This window comes from Brassica oleracea, chromosome C4 (assembly GCF_000695525.1).
Source record: "Brassica oleracea var. oleracea cultivar TO1000 chromosome C4, BOL, whole genome shotgun sequence".
Taxonomy (NCBI): domain Eukaryota; kingdom Viridiplantae; phylum Streptophyta; class Magnoliopsida; order Brassicales; family Brassicaceae; genus Brassica; species Brassica oleracea.
The window spans coordinates 21,760,315-21,781,268 of record NC_027751.1 but is presented as its reverse complement, the minus strand read 5'-3'; the positions used below and the strand labels follow the sequence as shown (position 1 = coordinate 21,781,268).

General features: G+C 33.6%; 1 protein-coding gene and 1 pseudogene across 1 annotated transcript; one reads left to right on the top strand and one right to left on the bottom strand.

The window, feature by feature from the left end:
• The first annotated feature begins 6,580 nt into the window (after positions 1 to 6,580).
• LOC106337006 (uncharacterized aarF domain-containing protein kinase 2-like) lies at positions 6,581 to 9,164 on the top strand. Its single transcript, XM_013776020.1, has 4 exons — positions 6,581 to 6,843; positions 7,001 to 8,300; positions 8,377 to 8,796; positions 8,911 to 9,164. The coding sequence occupies exons 1-4, from the start codon at positions 6,827 to 6,829 to the stop codon at positions 9,028 to 9,030; spliced, it is 1,857 nt and encodes a 618-aa protein (XP_013631474.1). The 5' UTR covers positions 6,581 to 6,826; the 3' UTR covers positions 9,031 to 9,164.
• Positions 9,165 to 11,247: 2,083 nt separating this feature from the next.
• LOC106338385 lies at positions 11,248 to 14,735 on the bottom strand (annotated as a pseudogene).
• Positions 14,736 to 20,954: the final 6,219 nt, after the last annotated feature.

Here is a 20,954-nt window from a genome sequence, read left to right as displayed (position 1 = left end):
TTTTTTTTTCAAAAACTCTGAATGTTTTATTTTGGTATGTACAACTTTGAATATTATCTAATATGTTTTCTATTTCAATTTTAATTTTATATTTTCGAATTTCAATTAAAAAAATAAATTTTTAATTTTTAAAAAAAAATTATTTTTTGAAATATTCCGAGGAAGTGTATCCCTCGGGATATTCCGACGACAACTTCCTCGGAATGTTCCGAGGGCATATCTCCTCAGAATATCCCGACGGATACACTTCCTCGGAATATTCCGACGGCAAAGGTTTCTCGGAATATTCCGACGGCCGAGGTTCGTCGGAATATTCCGATATCTCTTTTCTCTCGGAATGTTTCCGAGGACCGTTCCATCGAAAATATCCGAGGAGATACCGACGAACAGTCCTAGGAAATTTTTCTTCGGAATGTCCTCGGAATCTTTACTTCTCGGTATTCCCTCGGAATTTTCCGAGGAAATTCCGAGGAAATTTTACTTTCCGATGAGAAATTTCCGACGACCATTCTCGTCGGTATGTCCTCGGAATACTGTTATTCCGAGGACATACCGACGATATTTGTCGTCGGAATACCGGTGTTTTCTTGTAGTGTCGATGTATTTGGTACCTGAAAACATATCTATAGTAAGTGAAAACTTATTCCAATTTAGGCCCTCTTCTCAGTGCAATTTCACCTAATCTTCTTCCATATCCGTCTTCTAATTTTAATACAGGAGTGCGAAACAGAAGCCACGAACCAGGACGAGTTAGTCTGGTGATAAACGGCTTGCAGCTGCAAGTACGGCCCCGGGTTCGACTCGCACTGGCCACCAGAGAATTTACATGCGGACTTGCTTTGGCGCCCGAGACCGAAGACCGTTGCCTGGCCATGACCCACCCTCGGGTGTGCGTCCGCGCCGCTAAAGGCTCGGTCTCTAGTCTGAACCACCACGGTGGGGCCAGGACACTCGTTGAAAAAAAAAAAAAAAAAAAAAAAACAGAAGCCACGTAGCCAAGGCTCCCAACACTCGGGTAAATAGTTTTGTCTTAAAACCACTTCTTATGATTTATACACTCGTTTTAATGAAGTTTACGTTAATCTTCTTCTGTATGACATGGCTTGGAACCTAAGCTACAGGCTAAAGCTCTTACAATCATGGCGTTATCTATGGAGTTCAAATACAGCTATGTGATGATATTTATATCATACGAAAAATCATGTTTTATGATTATTTTTGGGGAAATATTATTTGACTATTTGAGACTAGACCTGGGAATTTCGGGTATCGGTTCGGTATTTCGGATATAGCGTTGTTCGGGTAGAGAGTTTGAGGATCCATTTACTACATGTCCTATTTTCGGTTCGGTTTGGATAGTTTTGGGTTCTGTTCGGATATTAAAACTAGGAACTAGAAAATACCTGAAAAATTCGGCTCTCATTTGGTTCCGGTTCTGGTTTGGGTAATTCAGGTAATTCAGATAAAATTTCGGTTATTTAGGGTAAAATATCAAATAACTAGGATGATTTAAATAAAAATTCTGGATATTGCGGATTACTTTGGATATTTCAGATAAAACTATCTGGATAGTCTTAGATATAGTCGGGTAGTTCGGATACTTTATAATAATTTAGTTATTTTAAAAAAAAAATTTGATACTTTTAATAGATGTTTAAATTATAATTATATATTTAGTTATGTTATATATATAAGTAATATTTTTATACATTGGAGTCCCGGTTAGGTTTGGTTATTTCTGATATAGAAGTATCGGAAACATTCGGGTATTTGAGGGTTTCTGTCCGGTTTCGCTTTCGAGTATTTTGGTTCTGTTCCGGTTCGGTTCTTTGGTTCCGGTTTTTTTGTCAAGGCCTATTTGAGACTATTGATTACAAATTCTAAAAATGTCTTGACTTTTGGGTTGCTGAGCTAGAGAGTTGTTAGTAATTGAAAAATATGAATTCGTCAACAGCAGGGTTCGAAACTCAGCGGGCGAGCCCAACAGATTTCAAGTATGTCTCCTTAACCACCTCGACATATTGACAATCTATATTATTAAAACTAAAGAACTTTTTCATTTTTTTTTGGAAACATGGACAGCAGTACAAAAAAAATGTATAGTGTTCATTTAGTAATTTCATTAATATAATTACATTAATTGTCTTTCTGTATTTCATCTAGTTTAACAATGTCATTAATTATATTACCTTAACAATACATCACATCATTAAACTTTTTTTGTCATCAACTTATACAGACTCATACTGACTCTGTGAACCACACCTGGAGATCTTGATCCATGTGAATGACAAAAAATGGTTATTTTTTGACATTGCGTGGTAGGCTATTGCCTTTGAATTTGGTGTCCTTGGTACATAGATAATCTCTGATCGTATAAAACTTCATTTCAGGATCTTAATATCTTCCAAATAACTTGCAAATGCTGGTCATTCTTCTGGTTCTGAAACCATCTTTACCAATTGAGAACAATCTGTTGCAAATGTAACATGAAATTGACGTAAGTTTTTCATGCATTCCATTGCCCGGAGTAGTGCTTCTATCTCCGCATGCAGAGGAGTTAGAAAAGCCCGGACATTCCTCGCCCCCAACAACCCATCAAATCCTTCTAGAGTACTGAGCCAACCTTGTCCGGAGAAAATATCATTCTAATTCCAGGAACCATCTGTGAAACACCATCTTCGTGGGATTTATGGGAGAGTCATAACCTTGACCGGTGATACTCTCATGTTTCCGTCCAATACATGTGCCTCAGCCCAGAGTGTTGACTATGCTTCTGCCAATTTGAACGTGTCCCTAGGATCCATGCCCATATTACTAAAAACTTTATTATTCCTTCATTTCCAAATATACCATAGTATCCACGCTAACTGATGATCATCCATCTGTGGTGAAACTCTCCAGAAGAGATGATCCATATTTGTAAAGAGGGAGCTTGTTGGGAAAATAGATGGGTTTGATGGTATTTTGGAGGACATCGTATTTTCCATAGAATATGTTTTATCTTTGGGGGACACCGTATTTTCCAACAAAACGCCTTCAATGCATCAACTGTAGGTCCAAACATTAAAGATGGTCTTTCCCTATATGGGTAAATCCGTTCTATCCGATAACCTGATTTAACCGTATACTTCCCATTATTTGTAATAGTGCATATTTTTATTATATTACAAGTTTGTGCACTCTCCAAGATACCATCAAACTATTAATTATATTACCATAATAATAATAATAATAATAACAATAATAATAATAATAATAATAATAATAATAATAGTGCAGATTTTTATATTACCATAATAATAATAATAGTGCAGATTTTTATTTATTAATTTTCAACATTAAATTTGTGCCAATTATAAAATGAAAAATGTAAAAAAACTGGATTTTGCATATGGTTAAACGTTCGGTTTAGTTTGTTTTACTAAATTTATTTATTTATTTTAGTTTCAATTGGTCAAAAATTACGTAGCCAAAACATAATTCAAAGACATGTTTTTGTGAATAAAATAATAACTTAAATTAAAATAATAAAAGTGTATTACATTTATTGTCACTTAATTTTTCATTTAGTATAATTATTTCAATAAATAAAAAACTCTTTCTATTTTATTTAATTTAGCCAAACACATAGAAATAGTCATTTTTATTAGCTTATAAAATCAGTTAGGCATGAACATTGACCATCCATTTAGATACGAGTTGTTCTTTTCGGGTAATATGGTTATGTGTGGGTTTTGAGTTGGGTCTTTATGGATCTGGATGAGTTCAGTTCTGATGTATATGAACATAAAAATGTCTAAATAGCAAATGTATCTGAAACAGTTTTAATATTTGTACAAAAAATAAACATATTACCCGATTTGGTGTAGGTTTTTTGAATACAATTAGTTATATTACGATACATATAAAATATATAACACTAATTATTTAAAAAAAATCAATATATATATATATATATATATATATATATATATATATATATATATATATATATATGTGTGTAAAAACCAATTCCCGCGCGGATGCGCGGATCCATCTCGAATTGTAATCAAGTTTTGAACTATATTGCTTTGGATTATTTATCAACTTTAACAAAAGGAATGTAGAATAAGGCTAGTATACTACAACAAGCAAACAAGGAATTACATGTAAAGCAATCCACGCCACAGACTCATGATATCAAACAGGAAAATTAACAACTATGTTGAAGGAATACGAACAAAGCACATTTGGACTGATAAAGTGACAAAGTTCATCTTGTGGAACTTAGCTAGATTCATAACCCCCCAAAAAGAACTTAACTAGCTCCCGAGAGGGTTGCTCATCTTGCTTTGCTCTCCTCTTTTCCTTTTCGAGTTTTCAACTGAATTTCAATCAAGCACCAAAGATTCTCTTCTTTCTCAAATAATCAAGAACAGTTTCTTCTTACTCTTAATTATCTATGCAAGATTTCTCCAAAAAAGAACTTTTTTTCTCAAAATGGAAGTTAGCAAAAATTTATGAATTTTTGAAGAGGAAATGATATTAAGAAGGAGAAATATCTAGGATAACACAAAAATATTTACCATAAAATAGCATACATAAAAAACAAAATAACATTCATTAAAGTGTAGAAAGACATGTACATACCTAAGGTTAATGATTAAAAATTAGGATAGATTTTTGGTGAGGGGTTATAGGGGTTAGGTTTAGGATTTAAGATTTAGGGTTTAATGTATAAACTTAAAATGATTATTTTGTAAATGTTTTATTGTAAATGTTTTTAAATAGTTAGCTATATTAAATATATTATTCATTAATGGTACCTTAGTCTTTTATTCTTTAATGAATGTTATTTTGATCATTTCTTCCTTTTTTTTTTATTTTGTGCTAAAAGTTTTAGTATTTGTTTAAAAAAATAATTCCCTTAAATTTTAGTCTATACGTACTCTTTGAGAATAGGCAAACAAGCATATTAAATCCTCTTTAAAGTTAGCGTAAAATTAGAAAGAGTTATATGTATGAAAATTTTCATTTTTAATAGATTATTTACTGAAAAAAAACTGGAATAAAATAAGGACAGTTCTCTAAAATTGCATTTTTAAAAGTTTCAAAAAATTAGCACTCAATGATAAAAATTCTCAAAATAACTTTCATTTGAAAGAAAACCCATTAGTTTACTCTAATTTCTAGACCTTAATCCGATTGAACCTATTTAGGTCTAAATTTTTAATCTTTGATTAATACTTTATAAGAATAATTTTCGTGTGTGCTAATTTTTTCAATAAAAAACAATTTAATGCTAAATGACTGTATTTCTCATAAAATAGTACGTCCCAAAGAAAATAGAAAACATGTGTAAAATAATTTTTCTCGATTACACATAAAGACACTTTTTGTCTTTCCTTTACATTGAGAGTCACTTTCCACTTGTGAGGCACTTTCTGGTGGGACCTATGTGTACTTTTGACAAATTTGTCCTTATGGAAAATGGCGAGTTGTGGACGACAAATTATGGATGACAAGTTGTGACGAATTGTGGATGACAAGTAACTTGTGAATATATGAATCAAAGAAATGCAAAGAATATGTATGACGGTTTACTTCTACTATTACAAATTTGAAATCCTAAAAAAATTTGATATGTACGCAAAATATGTAGACGAATAAGAAAATTAAAAAATTAAAAATGTGGATTAGTGAAAATGTGAACAAAGAAATGCGGGCCATTAGAAATGTGGACTCAGAAATGTGGATGATATAAATATAGATACGAATTCATGTGGACACTATTTTTCTATAATGTGAACAAATTTTTGTGGATGATTTTTCATCTGCTAATCACCAAGGTTCTTTAACTTATAATATAATAATTTATGTATAAGAGATGTGAGATCATATCTTCTTGATGAGTTTGAACAGAGAACGACAAAGTTTGAAATCCCAAGCTCGGCACAGTGAAGAAGAAGAACGGTGCCAGATTGGAGTGGTGAGCACGAGTTATGGTTCCAACTCTCTAACGGTTTTATCTTTCGATCTGATGTACACCGATCTGCTGGAGACTTCCCCGGTGACCACATCCAGTCCAACACAACTAGCTCTTGATCTCCGATAAGACAGCTGTGACCGAGCTCCAATGGATAAGACAACTCTAATTTGTTGATGTCCACATCTAATCTATAATTCTATTATCCACGTTTTGGTGTCCACGTCCACATTTAATTTTGTTTACACTTTAATATATATATGAAAATGGATCTTAAAAGATAGAGAATTTTATATATAATTTATTATGATAATTATTTTTATTTAATATATTTTAGAATTTGAGATAAAAGTAAATGAAAACATAAGGTGTAATAAGAAAAACAATAAAATGAAATAAAAAGAAGAGAGAGATTTGTGTGATGGGAAGAAAGCAAAAAGTTCTTTTTTCTTTAGTCTAGGTCATAAGAATCATTTCTACAAAGAAAAGTGTGTCTAAAGTGGTAAGTGTCACGTAGTGTAATTGATATGTGAGAAAGTGTCTCTACAAGTAAAAATCTCATATATTATCACTAAATATGTAAATGACGAAAGATATTCAGTCAGCCTGATTGTTTGGACCGACGACAAATCTATAGCGTGAAGCCCACGAGGTCGCGTTTTGCGGGTCCCTTCTCTCCTTCCTCGCACCAATCACCGACCTTCGTATCGTCTCCTGCCTCCAAAACCCAGAACCTCCCTCCACGAAACGGCGACTTAGTGTACCCTAACACCGACTCAAAATCGATGACACAATGCTCCCGTGTCTGAAAACCATACCGAACAACAAACTTTCTTCTCGAGAAGCTCCTCTCTCGCCATGACCCTCTTCTCTAGGTTCGTCTCTGCTTCACCTTTTATAATCCGATTCGCTTTTCCTTCCCAATTTTCAAGGAGATTGCTCAAAATTGATTCCTAGGTTTTAAAAAGTTACAGAGTTTCAACCTTTACCCTTTGATCCTTCTAATGTTGAATCCTTTTTGGTTTCCTGCAGATTCTTGCTCACTAAAGTGGTTACCAGATACACACAATGTCTCTACTCTAACCAGAAACGTGGAACATCTCTCAAGGTTTCTCTTGTTTTGCCTCAGTTCAGAAATTTTAGTAATGGGCATCGTCAGAATCATTCATTGGCCCTTCTCCCTTACGCTAAAGGAAGGTCTTTAGGTAGTCGTCTTCTCAAACGAAGCTATGTAGTAGTTAAGCAACATGCTCAAGTGTCTTTGAAATGGCTTCTTCATAGATACTCTACCCACCAATGGAACTTCCCTAGGATAAGCCTGGTTGCTCAAGCGTTCTGTTTGTCTGTAGCCCGTTCGAACTTGTTATTACCTGGTGTCTTTGCTCTTACTTATAGGAAAGTGGCATGGGCGCAAAGGCCGGCTCCGAGTCCGGTTAGAGTACGGTCTCCTCAGCAGTTTTCTCTTTATACGAGTGCGGTTCACATCCCTGTGGTTATCTCTACTTTGTTTATCTCTGCGATTAAAAGTGTGGTTCTGCTCGGGAGAGCTCTCTATTTAGCAGTTTTGCTTTCTCCTAATCTTGTAATGGCGCTGTTGGAGTTTTCATGCGGGCCTCGGTTTAGAAAGCTACGGCATGAGGTCCTCCATCGAACTCTGGAGAAAGCTGGTCCTGCGTTTATCAAGTTTGGACAATGGATCGCCACAAGACCTGATCTGTTCTCCAAGGACTTGTGCTTACAGCTTTCAAAGCTTCACAGTAATGCCCCTGAGCACAGCTTCGAGTTCACCAAAAGAACAATCGAAAATGCGTTTGGTCGTAAGCTCTCTGACATATTCGAGGAGTTTGACGAGGCGCCAGTCGCCTCTGGGAGCATAGCTCAAGTCCATAGAGCCACTCTGAAGTTTCAGTATCCAGGACATAAGGTTAAGTCCTCTGAAGTTGCTGTTAAAGTTAGGCATCCTTGCGTTGAAGAAACAATGACGAGAGACTTTGTGATAATTAAAATGGCGGCAAAGTTAACTACTTTCGTCCCGGGTTTGAACTGGCTTAGGTTGGACGAGTGTGTGCAACAGTTTAGCCTCTACATGTTGTCTCAAGTTGATCTCTCAAGGGAAGCTTCTCATTTGAGTCGGTTTATATACAACTTCCGTGGGTGGAAAGATGTCTCTTTCCCTAAGCCTGTCTTTCCACTTGTGCATCCCTCCGTTTTGGTTGAGTCTTTCGAGCATGGAGAGAGCGTGGCTCGTTATGTGGATGGCTCAGAAGGACATGAATGGCTCAAGTCTAAAGTAGCTCATATCGGAACTAATGCTCTCTTGAAGATGCTCCTGGTTCTGCCTCTTGAATCCTTTCATTTCAGTTACTTGTATAGCTTAAAAGAAACTCATCTCATTCTTGTTTTTTCAGGTGGACAACTTCGTTCACGCAGATATGCATCCCGGGAACATTCTTGTCAGGAAGAACGGTGCTCGAAGAGGTCTGTTCAGATCGAAGAAGCCGCACATTATTTTCCTTGACGTTGGCATGACTGCAGAACTCTCGAAAACCGACAGAGACAACCTACTTGGTTTTTTCAAGGCGGTTGCACGTAGAGATGGTCGGACTGCTGCAGAAAGAACACTTAACTTATCTAGACAACAGAATTGTCCTAACCCACAGGCCTTTGTGGAGGAAGTAGAAGAAGCGTTTAGATTCTGGGGAACAGCACAAGGAAAATCAGTTCACCCAGCAGACTGTATGCACGAGTTGTTCGAGAAAATGAGAAATCATAGAGTTAATATCGACGGCAATGTCTCCACCGTTATGTTTACAACATTAGTTCTCGAGGTGAGTTTTAAATATCTTATTTTTCTTTGGAATAAAGCATTCATCTTTGTGATTAAAGCAATGCTTTACAGTTTCGTACACATATAATACTGAGGTTTTTGAGCTATGTTTTAGGGTTGGCAACGGAAACTGGATCCAGGATATGATATAATGAGGACGTTACAGAAAATGCTGCTGAAAACGGATTGGATGAAATCACTTTCTTACACGGTCGATGGACTGATGGCTCCTTAGATTTGAAAAGGTTTAATCTTTTATTGTTTTTTGTACACATTTGAATCTTATTGAGAGCCTAGCTTTTCTTTTGACTTAGGAGTTGAAGAAACACATCTTCTACAGAAAATTTTAACAAAAGAAAAAGTTCATTTTTTGTTTTCTTCTATTCTTTTTTTGAGCTTAAGAAAACTATGAAACTGAACTCAAAAAAAAAATGTGTCTCAAAATTGATGAGTAAAACTCTTATTCCAAAGAGCCGTTACTACCAACATGTTATTACTTGAATGGAAATCATAGATAATCAACATGAATATTTAAGTTAGGATGAGATTAAATCCAGGCCAAACTTCTTATAATATAAATTATGATACTCATTAGTTTCCACGGAAAAACAACTGTCGAGAAATCTTTACGGAAAAATTAGCATAAAACAAACGAAATAGTTTCGAAAGTTTACGAGGCAATCAACGGAAGGAATGAGAACAAAAGAAAGGCATCACCACCCCTCATGAACTCAGTGCCGCCCAACAGCCTTCTCTCTCTCCACCATGTCGCCAAACTCCCCCTCTTTCCTCCATGTCGCTAAACACACACTCTCTCTCCTCCATGTCGCCAAACACACACACACACACACACTCTTCAATGTCTCCCAACACCTCTCTCATCAGGTCAATGTCGCTCAAACACCTCTGTCATCATGTTCTCTTTTGAATCTCGATCGAAATGTCTTCCGTTTCGTCGCAATCGGAGTTTCCGTCGAGATTTTACGAAAAAAACAAGCAAGACGTTGTTTTCTCGTAAAAGTTCAAGTCAAACATCAAGACGATAGTGGTTAACGTAACACCATCATATCCTCGACTAAATGAATTGATTTATATCAGTTCATAGGACCAACGACATAAAAACGTATAAGTCATAAATGATAAAACGGTCCAAAAACGATTTAAAACACGATGAAAGCCCACTTGTGACTTGGATCGAGAACCAGCCCATATTGCAAAGTCGGTTTACTTGGCTTGGAAAAAAAAAGGAAAAAGAGGATAAATGGAAGATTTTCAAGGATAAACTCAAATCTCGAGCAGATAAGAAAAAAATCTTCGGAGAGGATACACATGAATCATGGAAGATAAGGAAAGACAGCCGACGCTGAAGGCATACGTAAGCAAATCAGGGGCAGAAAAGGGAAGATGCCAATTTTAAGCTCTTAGAACTCTCTGCACTTAGAAACCTTAGGCATTATTCTCGACATGCTTAGTTTTCTATGGTTTGCACTCGATTACTAAACGGACTCGCAAAGGCAATTTGATATCTTGTTCAAACTTTGTAAGTTTAACTACGTTCGGCTTGATCCTCGAAAGGGGTAGTAAATATGAAGCCTTTTATAAGGCCCAGTCCGAAATCAGTAAAAATCTTTTTCGCATCTTTTTACGTCTTTTGCTAAACGAGTTGCGGCTCACATAGGTCTTCTCGACAGAGGTAGTTATGCTAGCGAACTTAGTTAGATTTTACTGCATATGTTATTTGATTTACGTTGTAATCCCATTTCCAGACGAACTTCCTATATGTTTTCGTCTCTGAAACGCTCATACGAATGTTCAAAATAAAGATCTATTTTTTTTCTGAATTCGTTTTGATGTCTTTCTGTATTTTCTGCATTTTTTGATCACTTATCATTGGCCCTCCCAGAGAATTCAGACCTCAAAGAAAGCTATGCTTTCTTCCGTTAACAAATTTGACAGTGCAAGTTCATTTCCCACATTCATCTAGATGGAAATGTAGTTAAAGAAACGAACATTAGTCCATTTAGATGATTCATCTGGATGGACAAACAAACAGTCGCAATAATATATGGATGTATCATTTGGATGAATCTTGTAAATGGATCATCTGGATAGAGATGATAAATGATGAAACGAACAGTCACTGAATATGCTTGGTTTAAAGTTCTTATAATATAAATTATGTTATTGTTAGTGAATTTAAATTTAAAGTTAAATTTAATATAAATTAAAGTTAAGTTTAAATATAAATTTCTATATATATTTTATTTATAATATTTTAATTTTAAAATATAAATTTAAAATATTTTTTAAAAAATATTTTAATTTTTATTATCTCGCAATCGCCTGTGTCCGCAAATGCTATGGGAACCAGGTTTAGATTTTAAGAGATATGGAACAGTATGAAATGATTTAAAGCGTTTTTGTGATTGTTGTAAAACACCAACAACCACTATCACCCATAAAATCTGTGTTTGCGGGTAGTACCAGAAAAACCAGTAAAACCCTTAAATGAATAAAAACCATAGCACTAGTGTTTTTTTCAGAGTTGTTAGAGCCAAACCTGTTGAGCTTGCTCTTGGAAGTGACTGAAGCTAGATCTCCGGCAACAGATTTTGCGCCTTCTTTCCATGCTTTTGAATGGTAGTATTTTACAATAGGCAGCTTAGCGAAGACGGTCACATATAAAATGAGACATCCTAACTGGATCAGTGTTGCTATTCTAATGGACAACACTACAAAAAAATAACAAATGATGATTAAGATTACCTATGTAATAAGATGTAACAAAAAGTTTAAGGAAAAGTTAGCAGCGACATTACAAGCGCCTTTTCGGAGACCATTAGAAGATTTATCGAAGATTGCTTTCGTAATAAGCCTTAAACCAGAGGTTAGAGATCCTGCTATGCCTAAGCCTCCCACGAACGCCTTAAATAAATATAAAAAATGATAGAAACTTTTATCTAAATTTATTTTAGTGAAGAGACAATCATTCTATCACTAAAAGATCAAAACTAGACTTGTATGAAATCGGGGCACATGAAGGAAAAATCTCCAGCTATTCCACCTTGTACAAAAGCATCAACAAGCCCAAAAGAGAAACGATCAAACACAACACAATATATGCTCCTAAACTTTTGCTGCATATGAAGCAAGATCCAACTACACCAAACGGAACACAATGAATAAAAATCAGAGAGTTGTATATCATGTTCGAAAAGATTTTGTTGAAAATTAAGAGTACTTACAATGATCAGACAAATTGTACCAGCTGTATAAAGGCTGTACCCCAAAATGTTACGAAATCGGGTATGAGCTTAGCTTCTTTATAAGCAAGTGTTGATATAAACACATTTGCAACCAATTGGTAAACTATTGTAAGAACCCTCGAGGGATGATATTTATGTTTGTTAAACCAAATAGAAAAATGAATTGAATTACTAGGATATGTAACAATTGAATCGAACTGTCTTAATGTAAAAAACAATCAGCTTGTATAGGATCATACCAGGAAAACTTGATAATAGTAATCGGTGATGGTCAGCAGAAAGAATGAGACATCCTAACTTGATCAAAATCCATATTCCTATGAGCAATACTACAAAGAAAACGACACATCTTATATATTAAAACATAAGTTACAACTTTAATTCATGTGTGATATTTTTAAAAATGGACCTAATGGACTTATTCCTAGAAAGTCATATTACATTTAATCTCTAATCTTATCATTTAAATTTTGGGCCAACCAGAAATTTTTATTGGGCTATCAATAATTGAATTTAAACAATAGATGATCCATTGGATTTATAGATAGTATAAATTAAATAGATATAATATAATGTTTTAATACTATACCTTCATATGTTAATTATTAAAATATTTATCGATGTTAAATTTTAAAATTATGAAGATTTTTTTTTAAAATAACAAAAATCATATTATCTAACAATGATTAATCTTTATTACCTTAAACCAATGATTTTTTTTAAACTATATAGTTTATTTTAAAAATTAAACAAAAACTAAATGTTTAATTATTTACTCGATAATATAAATTTGTGAAGCGAAAAGTTTAATTTTTAAAATTTTTTGTAAATTTGTGAAATGTTACAATATTTTTGAATATGACAATAAAACAATATTTTACTAATCTTTATATATATAGTTACGATTTTAATAATGAAATAATAATCCAAAAAAATATATATAGAAGATTATTGGCATCAAAATTATATTTAAACTTAATATTTTATTTTTAACTTGTTCAGTTAAATGATTATGCTTTTGTTTTAAATATTGGCTAATAATGGTCAAATAATCTTTATGCCTAGTATCAAAAATGAAAAAAAAGCAAAATATGAGTATACTTTTTGGAAAAAAAATAAGCAAGAATAAGTAAATACCAACTTTTATTAGTCCTCACCAAAGGATATCAACTTTATATAATATTGGTTTTCATAGGACAAAGGATCAAAATCATATTTATTGACATCAAAATCAGGTAAATTACCAACTTTCATTAGTCTTTACCAAATGGTATTAAGTATTAACTTTATATTTACTTTGGTTTACATGGGCCAAAATCATGTTTATTAGCACCCTCGAAGGATGATATTTCTGTTTGGTACAAAAAAAAGAATTGAATGAAAAGGATATATAACAATTGAATCGACTTGTCTTAGTGTCAAAATTTAGCTTATACCAGGAAAACTTGATAATAGTGATTGATGATGGTCAGCATTGCATTCCATGCCAGGAGAGAACCTACTCATAGAATACAACACACGAGTCGTGCTAAATTTTTGCCATGTCCATCTTCAAAATTCAATTATCATATACATTTTGCACAGGAAGTAACATATGCTGTAGAAAATATGGATTGATGATTTATATAGAATTGTATATCTACCTCAAGCCTGTTAGGGATATCCTCTGGATTACTCACCAAACGATCACAAATCCTGCCAGAAATGTAGAATATATCAAGTTTACATTTGTTTGGTTCCAAAACTTTCAGCCTCTTCGACTTCCATTTTCAGATATTACAAGGGAAAATTCCATAAAAATACACCAACTAAATTTTGTTAAGTTTTTTAATATTCAAATTGATTTTGTTACCTAGTTTAACAACCAAACTAACTATTTTGTACATTAGTACACTTACTTTTAAAACTGTGCTCATTTTAATACCCAAACTCTACTAATTCTAATCAAAAATATTAATAAGTTTCAAACAAAATTAAAAAAATTCTAAAATTCAAAATTTAATTTTGAAAATTTCAAATTTTATTTTAAATTTTAAAATTGTAAGAATAAAATTAACTAAATTTAGATGATATTTCTTTAAGTAGGAATCAGATGGAAGATAGGAATGGATGGGCATTTCACTAACAATGAGAAATATACGGTACAATCTGGGTATCAAGTGGAACGAGTCTATCCACCAGAATTTTATGGACCAACAGTGGATATACTTAAAGCCTACTGCTGGAAAGTGAGGTGTCCTCTGAAGATAAAGCATTTCTTATGGCAGTTACTTTCAGGTTGTGTAGCGGCAACGGAAAATTTAAAAGCAAGAGGAATATAAGGAGATACATGTTGTGCACGGTGCGGAGACCAGGAGGAATCAATTAACCATTTGTTCTTTGAATGTCCTCCAGCACGGCAAGTGTGGGCGCTATCTAAGATACCATCGAATCCAAATTTTTTTCCTACAGGTTCTTTCTTCGCCAATATGGATCATCTCTTTTGGAGAGTTAACCCAAAGATAGATGACCATCAGTTTGCATGCATGTAATAAAGAATCAGAGATGGTGCTTCACAAACGATTCCTGGAAAGATAAAGACATGTTTTCAGGGCAAGGCTGGTTTAGCACTTTACCGGGTTTTGATGGGTTGTTAGGGGTAAGGAATATACGGGCATGTCTCTCACCTCTTCATTCGGAGTTGGATGCATTAATATGGGCAATGGAATGCATGACAATTTAAGACAGTTTCAGGTTACGTTTGCAACGGATTATTCTCAATTGGTGAAGATGGTTTCTTAACCCGAAGAATGGCCAGCATTTGAAAGCTACCTGAAGACATTAAGCTTTTAAAAAGAAATTTCCTCAGCTCAGAAATCATTCATTTACTTAGGACGGCGAACCTAAAGGCGGATAGCTTAGCACGCAGTGCTCGGAAACAACCGTCATTCGTCGTACACATGAATGCAGAGTTACCAATTTGGTTTACAGAGTCAATATGAGCCTGTGAATGTTTGCTGTCAAAAAAAAAAATTAGATGATATTTTAAAAGTTAGAAAACATTATTTCGAAAAAAATAAACAACTAATACATTAATTAGTTTGTAACAAGCTGTCTTTGTGTTTGAGATCATGTACATTCTGGACACACCAAAGGGTGTATTTAAATTTTATATCGCCTTAGTTTATACTCATTATCATCAACTCATGAATTCAAATTCATGAAATATTTATTGAAAGACTCATGTGTAAAGAGGAAGCAGAAGTGGAGTACTTCCATACGATTTCAATCATAGTTTGCAGATGTGAATATCATAACTTAACATACTTTCGTGAAAATTAGGTGTCTGCTTCGAGAGATGCAATCGCCTAATAAACTATCAATTGTAAGCTTCAATTTTAGAGAAAGGAATGGATTCACTTCAATTTCTGTTTTCATTAGACCCTTTAAATAGAGTAGCTTAAAACATATTTCTGCGCTGAAAGTACTTCTTTGAGGAAATACAGTAAATAAAAAAATATTCATTCATATTGTTGAATCTAAATAAAACACAAATGCAAAGGTGAATTATTTGAAAGAGTTTATTAGAATATCTGAGATCCAGCACAAGGAAAATAGTAAAGAAATAAGCTTAAGTGACGGTAAACTCGTCAGGAACAAGTTTAAAGCAGTGATTCTATAACCCTAGTTCTTGCGCTGCCTTGCGACTTTCTCTCTATTTATAGGTGGAAGTTGGCTAGGTCTTTTTTTCCTTTGCCGCCATAGTTTTCTTCAACCGCATCTCTTCTTTCTTTTGGCCGAGTTCATTTACATTATGGGCCTTGTCGAGGGAAAAATTCTGTCTCCAACAATAATTCCCGTTCCCCCAATTCTTTGAGAGAAAAATTCGATCTCAATGAGTTACAAATAATGAGTTCATAGAGCAAATAAACTCGGAGCTATGCATCTTCAAATCTAATTGGATCAAAATGTGATCTCGGTTTGGCTGTAAATGTAATCTTAGTTTAACTAAAATTTTTAGTTTGGTTTGATGTCAGACAACTTATCAAGTGTTTCAATAATGGGAATTGTTGTCACCTTGAAATATGGAATGTCTCCTCAACTCCTAGGTCTACTAGACCTAATGATGATGTCTATGTAGGTTTCGCATTGCTTCTCCTATAGATATAGTCTCCTCATATCATTTCTCCTTGAACGAATTCAAATTCATGACATATTTATTGAAAGACTCATGTGTAAAGAGGAATCAGAAGTGGAGTACTTCCATATGATTTCAATCATAGTTTGCAGATGTGAATGTCATAGCTTAACTTACTTTCGTGAAAACTATGTGTCTGCTGAGAGATGCAATCGCCTAAGAAACTATCAAATACAAGCTTCAATTTTAGAGAAAGGAATGGACTCACTTCAATTTCTGTTTTCATCAGACCCTTTAAAGAGAGTAGCTTAAAACATATTTCGGCGTTGAAAGTACTTCTTTGACGAAATACATGTAAATAAAAACAATATCCATTCATATTGTTGAATCTAAATAAAATTCAAATTCAAAGTTCAATTATCTGAAAGAGTTTATTGGAATATCTGCGATCGAGCACAAGGAAAATAGTAAAGAAATTGGCTTAAGTGACGGTCGGGAACAATTTTAAAGCAGTGATTCTATAACCCTAGGTTTTACGCTGTCTTGCGACTTTCTCTCTATTTATAGGTTGAAGTTGGGAATCATTGTCTCATTGAAATATGGAATGTCTCCTCCACTCCTAGGTCTACTAGAACTAATGATGATGTCTATATAGGTTTCGCGTTGCTTCTCCTATAGATATAGTCTCCTCATCTCATTTCTCATAGCTTGCTTAGCCTCCAACTAACTTTTAGTTAAGCTCTACATCGGCTCCAGTTCCAGTCTTCAAGTCATGTACAAAGTTTTAATTCACGAAGCACTTGTTGTACTACTTCATGTAGTACTTCACGGTGGTACACAGACACCTCGAGGAGTTGTTTTTCTTCAGTTTCTAAAACTCATTCTTCACTGCACTAACAATCTCCCCTTTGATGATTGAGTTTTAGAATACAACACCCACATATTTTTTCAACTCAACCACCATGCTTCATGTTGTACTCTATCATCCCTCTTGCCTTCAGGATCTTACCAGTGACTTTGGTGACCCGTTCTGATACCAATTGAAAGTGCAAGATGGTTATGATATAGAGTAGTACGAGTACTATATCAAGAAGTACTACGAAAGATGAACACAAAAAATTTCTCAACAAAGAAATATGTCTTTACTTGATCTTAAACTTACAATTTTTACTTAACTAGAAAATACTATTCCTCACACGTTTCTATGATCCAACACATGATCTAAGAAACTCTCTATTCTATAACACTTTATGTTTCACTCACCATACAAGTTATGAAACCTCTTTTGCTATGAATACTTTTCTTTGTATTGATTCAGTATAACACTCCCCCAAACTAGTTATAATAGGTAGATTTCATGGCTCTTCCTAGCCAACTTCCAAAGAAATAAATATTTCTTTTCCTTAAAAGAAAACTTCATTTTTTTAATGTCAAACTTGTTATTAAGCAAACTCCCTTTTGCTTAATGAAAAAAGTCTATTTGTCTAGAAACAAATATTTTATTTCCTTTTCCAAGTTTAAATAGTCCAAACACGAACTCCAACGTAGCTTTAGCTTCATGAAACGCTTGTACTACCTCATGTACCACATCACGAACTGATACATAAGATCTCTGGAAATTGCATCTTCGTATATATGGATCTCTTGGTTTTTAAGAGACGTAGTTGGATTGTATTATAATAAAAACTTTGAAATTCGTCTTCTTTGTTCACGACATATCACTTTGTGATCTCAAAGTTATCCAGACGGCTTGGATCAGCCGGGTATTCTTCGACTAAACAATCAATTCTTGCATCTGCTATCCCTCATGCTATCAGTATATATTTGATTAGCAGAAAATAGAGTTTAAAATTGATTTAAAATTAAAACATGGGTCCAGCTTGGTTGGGAGGAACCCTATATCTATTAATAAAATTATATACCATAATTGATCGGCTTTGAGTTTAATAGTGAAATGAAAACCAAAAACGTCCAAGGATAAATAAACAAATCCAAAACTAAAACAAAGATATTATTATCGGTGCACGGATTTCTTTATTTGTTACACATTGCATAGAAATGGAAAATATACAAGTACATAATCATAGAAGGGTTTGAAAGGACACAAGTATCCACCCACTAACTTGACTAAGCAGAGATCAATGTGGGAGCTGAAGTAGGTAACTCGAATTCGACACACATTCTTACTATTGGCGCTTCAATTAATCCGACATCTGTATCAACCAGTTTAATAGAATACACATTTTTGGACTCGTCCTGCACAGTTATTTTAGTGGGCTGTTAGAAAGGCAACCCAAGTTGAGGCAAAAAAATACAAGGATTATGATTTTGCTTTTCAGTCTCAGAAAATAGTTATCGCAAACAACTGTTAATGAAACAAAACAATTCCAGGGTTCTTGTAGTGCTTTTATAATCATCTTTGCTAATTGTATATAAGACCTATCCTTTATATTAACGGCCTAAATCGTGAAAATATTTGTGCTCCGTTATATTATAAATATTTGTAGCTAACACAAAGTTACTTTTGATTTCAATAAATTAGGTGAGACGGTCCATCACAAATATTAGAGGTGCAGATAAGTAGTTAAGAGGAAGAAAAGTAAGCTAATAGATTCTCTTAGCAAAATAAAGTAAGCTAACAAATTCATATTTTTAGCCGTTAAAACCTAAAGCCATTTTCACTAGGGACACTAAAACATTCATTTTGGTAATTTTTGCATAAACAATTTTCAAATTTGACATTTATAGTCATACCATTTTGTTACGAATATAGAAAACTTCAGCAAATTTTGTGCTACAATACTCACAACACTGAACCTTATTAACATATTTTCTTTTTAAAAAGTATTAACTTAAATAAATATGGTCATAATTTTACTTGTTTACAAATATTTGAGGGGTCTTTTGAATTCATTTAGAGGCCAAATAGGTCATTTAGTGTCTAAATTCATCAACTTAGCATTTTAAGTTATAATATTCAGTTTTGCATTATTATTTTTCAGTTTTGCATTTACATTGCGTTTTTTTCATAGTTTCAGGGATTTAGTCTAAATGCATAAGGATGATTAGGACTTGAATGCAAAGGAGCTGAACCGAATGCAAGAAGTATTTGGAATCTCATTTGGTCGGTTATAAACCGACCAATCATGGAGTGCTCATGACCGACCATTTTGACGGTAATCACGAAACTTTTAGAGCATCGCCAACTCATTGCTATTTTCATTTCTATGTGCTAACTTAGAGTCAAAGGTGCTCTATCCCACCTCTATTTTCACCTCTAAAATAGAGATCGCTATTTTTTCTTCTATTTATAGAGGAAGAAATAGCATTTCTCTATTATAGATTCGTACTTTTTTATTTTCAAAATAGTCCTTTAACTTTCAAATTTTGTAGTTATAACCAAAATAATTATTTTATCGAGAAATACAGTTTTTGTAAGAATAGAATTATATTTTTTATTTACATAATAGTATTTTTTATAAAAATTTAGCTTAAAAAAATTCATAATTTTATGAAAATATTTTAGTTAAAAGTAAATAGGGTTGGTTATCAATTTTTATAAATAGAAGGTACTTCTTGTAAAATTAAAATATAATCTTTTGAGAATATTCATTTATAGAGGCAAAAATAAAAGAAATACATTAGAGTGAAACTCATCTCTATTTTATAAATTCTCTATTTTAGAGGTAAAAATAAGGGAATATATTGGAGATGGTCTTAAAATGGCGATATAGTCGTTTGCAAACCAACCAAAATAAGGTTGCAACTGGCCTACGAAATGCAGTTTGGTCATGACAAGATTAGGGTTTCATTTCTTTACCCTCATTTCTTATAATTTATATTTACATCAATTAAATTTTGATCGAAAAAAACTAGTTGGTTCCAGCAGCTTATGATGTGTGCGTAAACAAACTATAAATATTTTATAGTTTGTAAATAGACATTTAAGTTTAGGTGATATTTTAAAATTTTGATTTTTAAAATTTCAGTAATGTTATTTTCTACTAGTTAATCCCTTTGGAATGTGTTCATATGACTGTTAAAGTAGGCTATGCCGATGAACGAAACATGTGTTGCATAGGATTAAAAAAGATTGGGTACGTTTTTATTTTTGAAAATTAAGGTCTTAAGAAATCTTATTCTAACCAGTCGCTTTATATCTGTATAGTGTTGGTATCGATCCACACACATGCTACTATATTATTTATTGGATGCCTATTGATGTCTTTGCCGTTGACAAATATTGTTATAAATGAAGAGGTTTATGATAGAAAATTGTAGCCCTGCGACTTTGCCCTGAATCGAACCAGCCGAACCGAACCGAACCGAACATACATTTTCGGTTTTTGGTTCGGTTATGTTTTCGAGTTCTGTTTGGTTCGGTACTATTTTAAAAAATAATTCGGTTTTCGGTTCTGTTTTTGGTTTTTGGTTTTTTTTTTTTTTTTGGAAAAACCAAAAATAACCGAAATTAACCGTAAATAACCGAAAATCCGAGCAGAAAATAACCGAAAATAGCCGAATTTAACCGAAAAATCCGAGCTTTTTTAAAAACCTATACCGAAATTAACCAAAAATAAAAAAATCGGTTATTTTCGAAAATTTAGGTGAAAACCAAAAATAACCGAAAACCGAACCGAAATTTAATTCGGTTACTTTTGGAAATGGTTTTTAAAATTTCGGTTTATCGAAAACCGACGGTTCGGTTCGGTTTCGGAAAACCGAAGTCGCAGGGCTAGAAAATTGGTCAGGTTGCATATTACAAAACCAAAAATT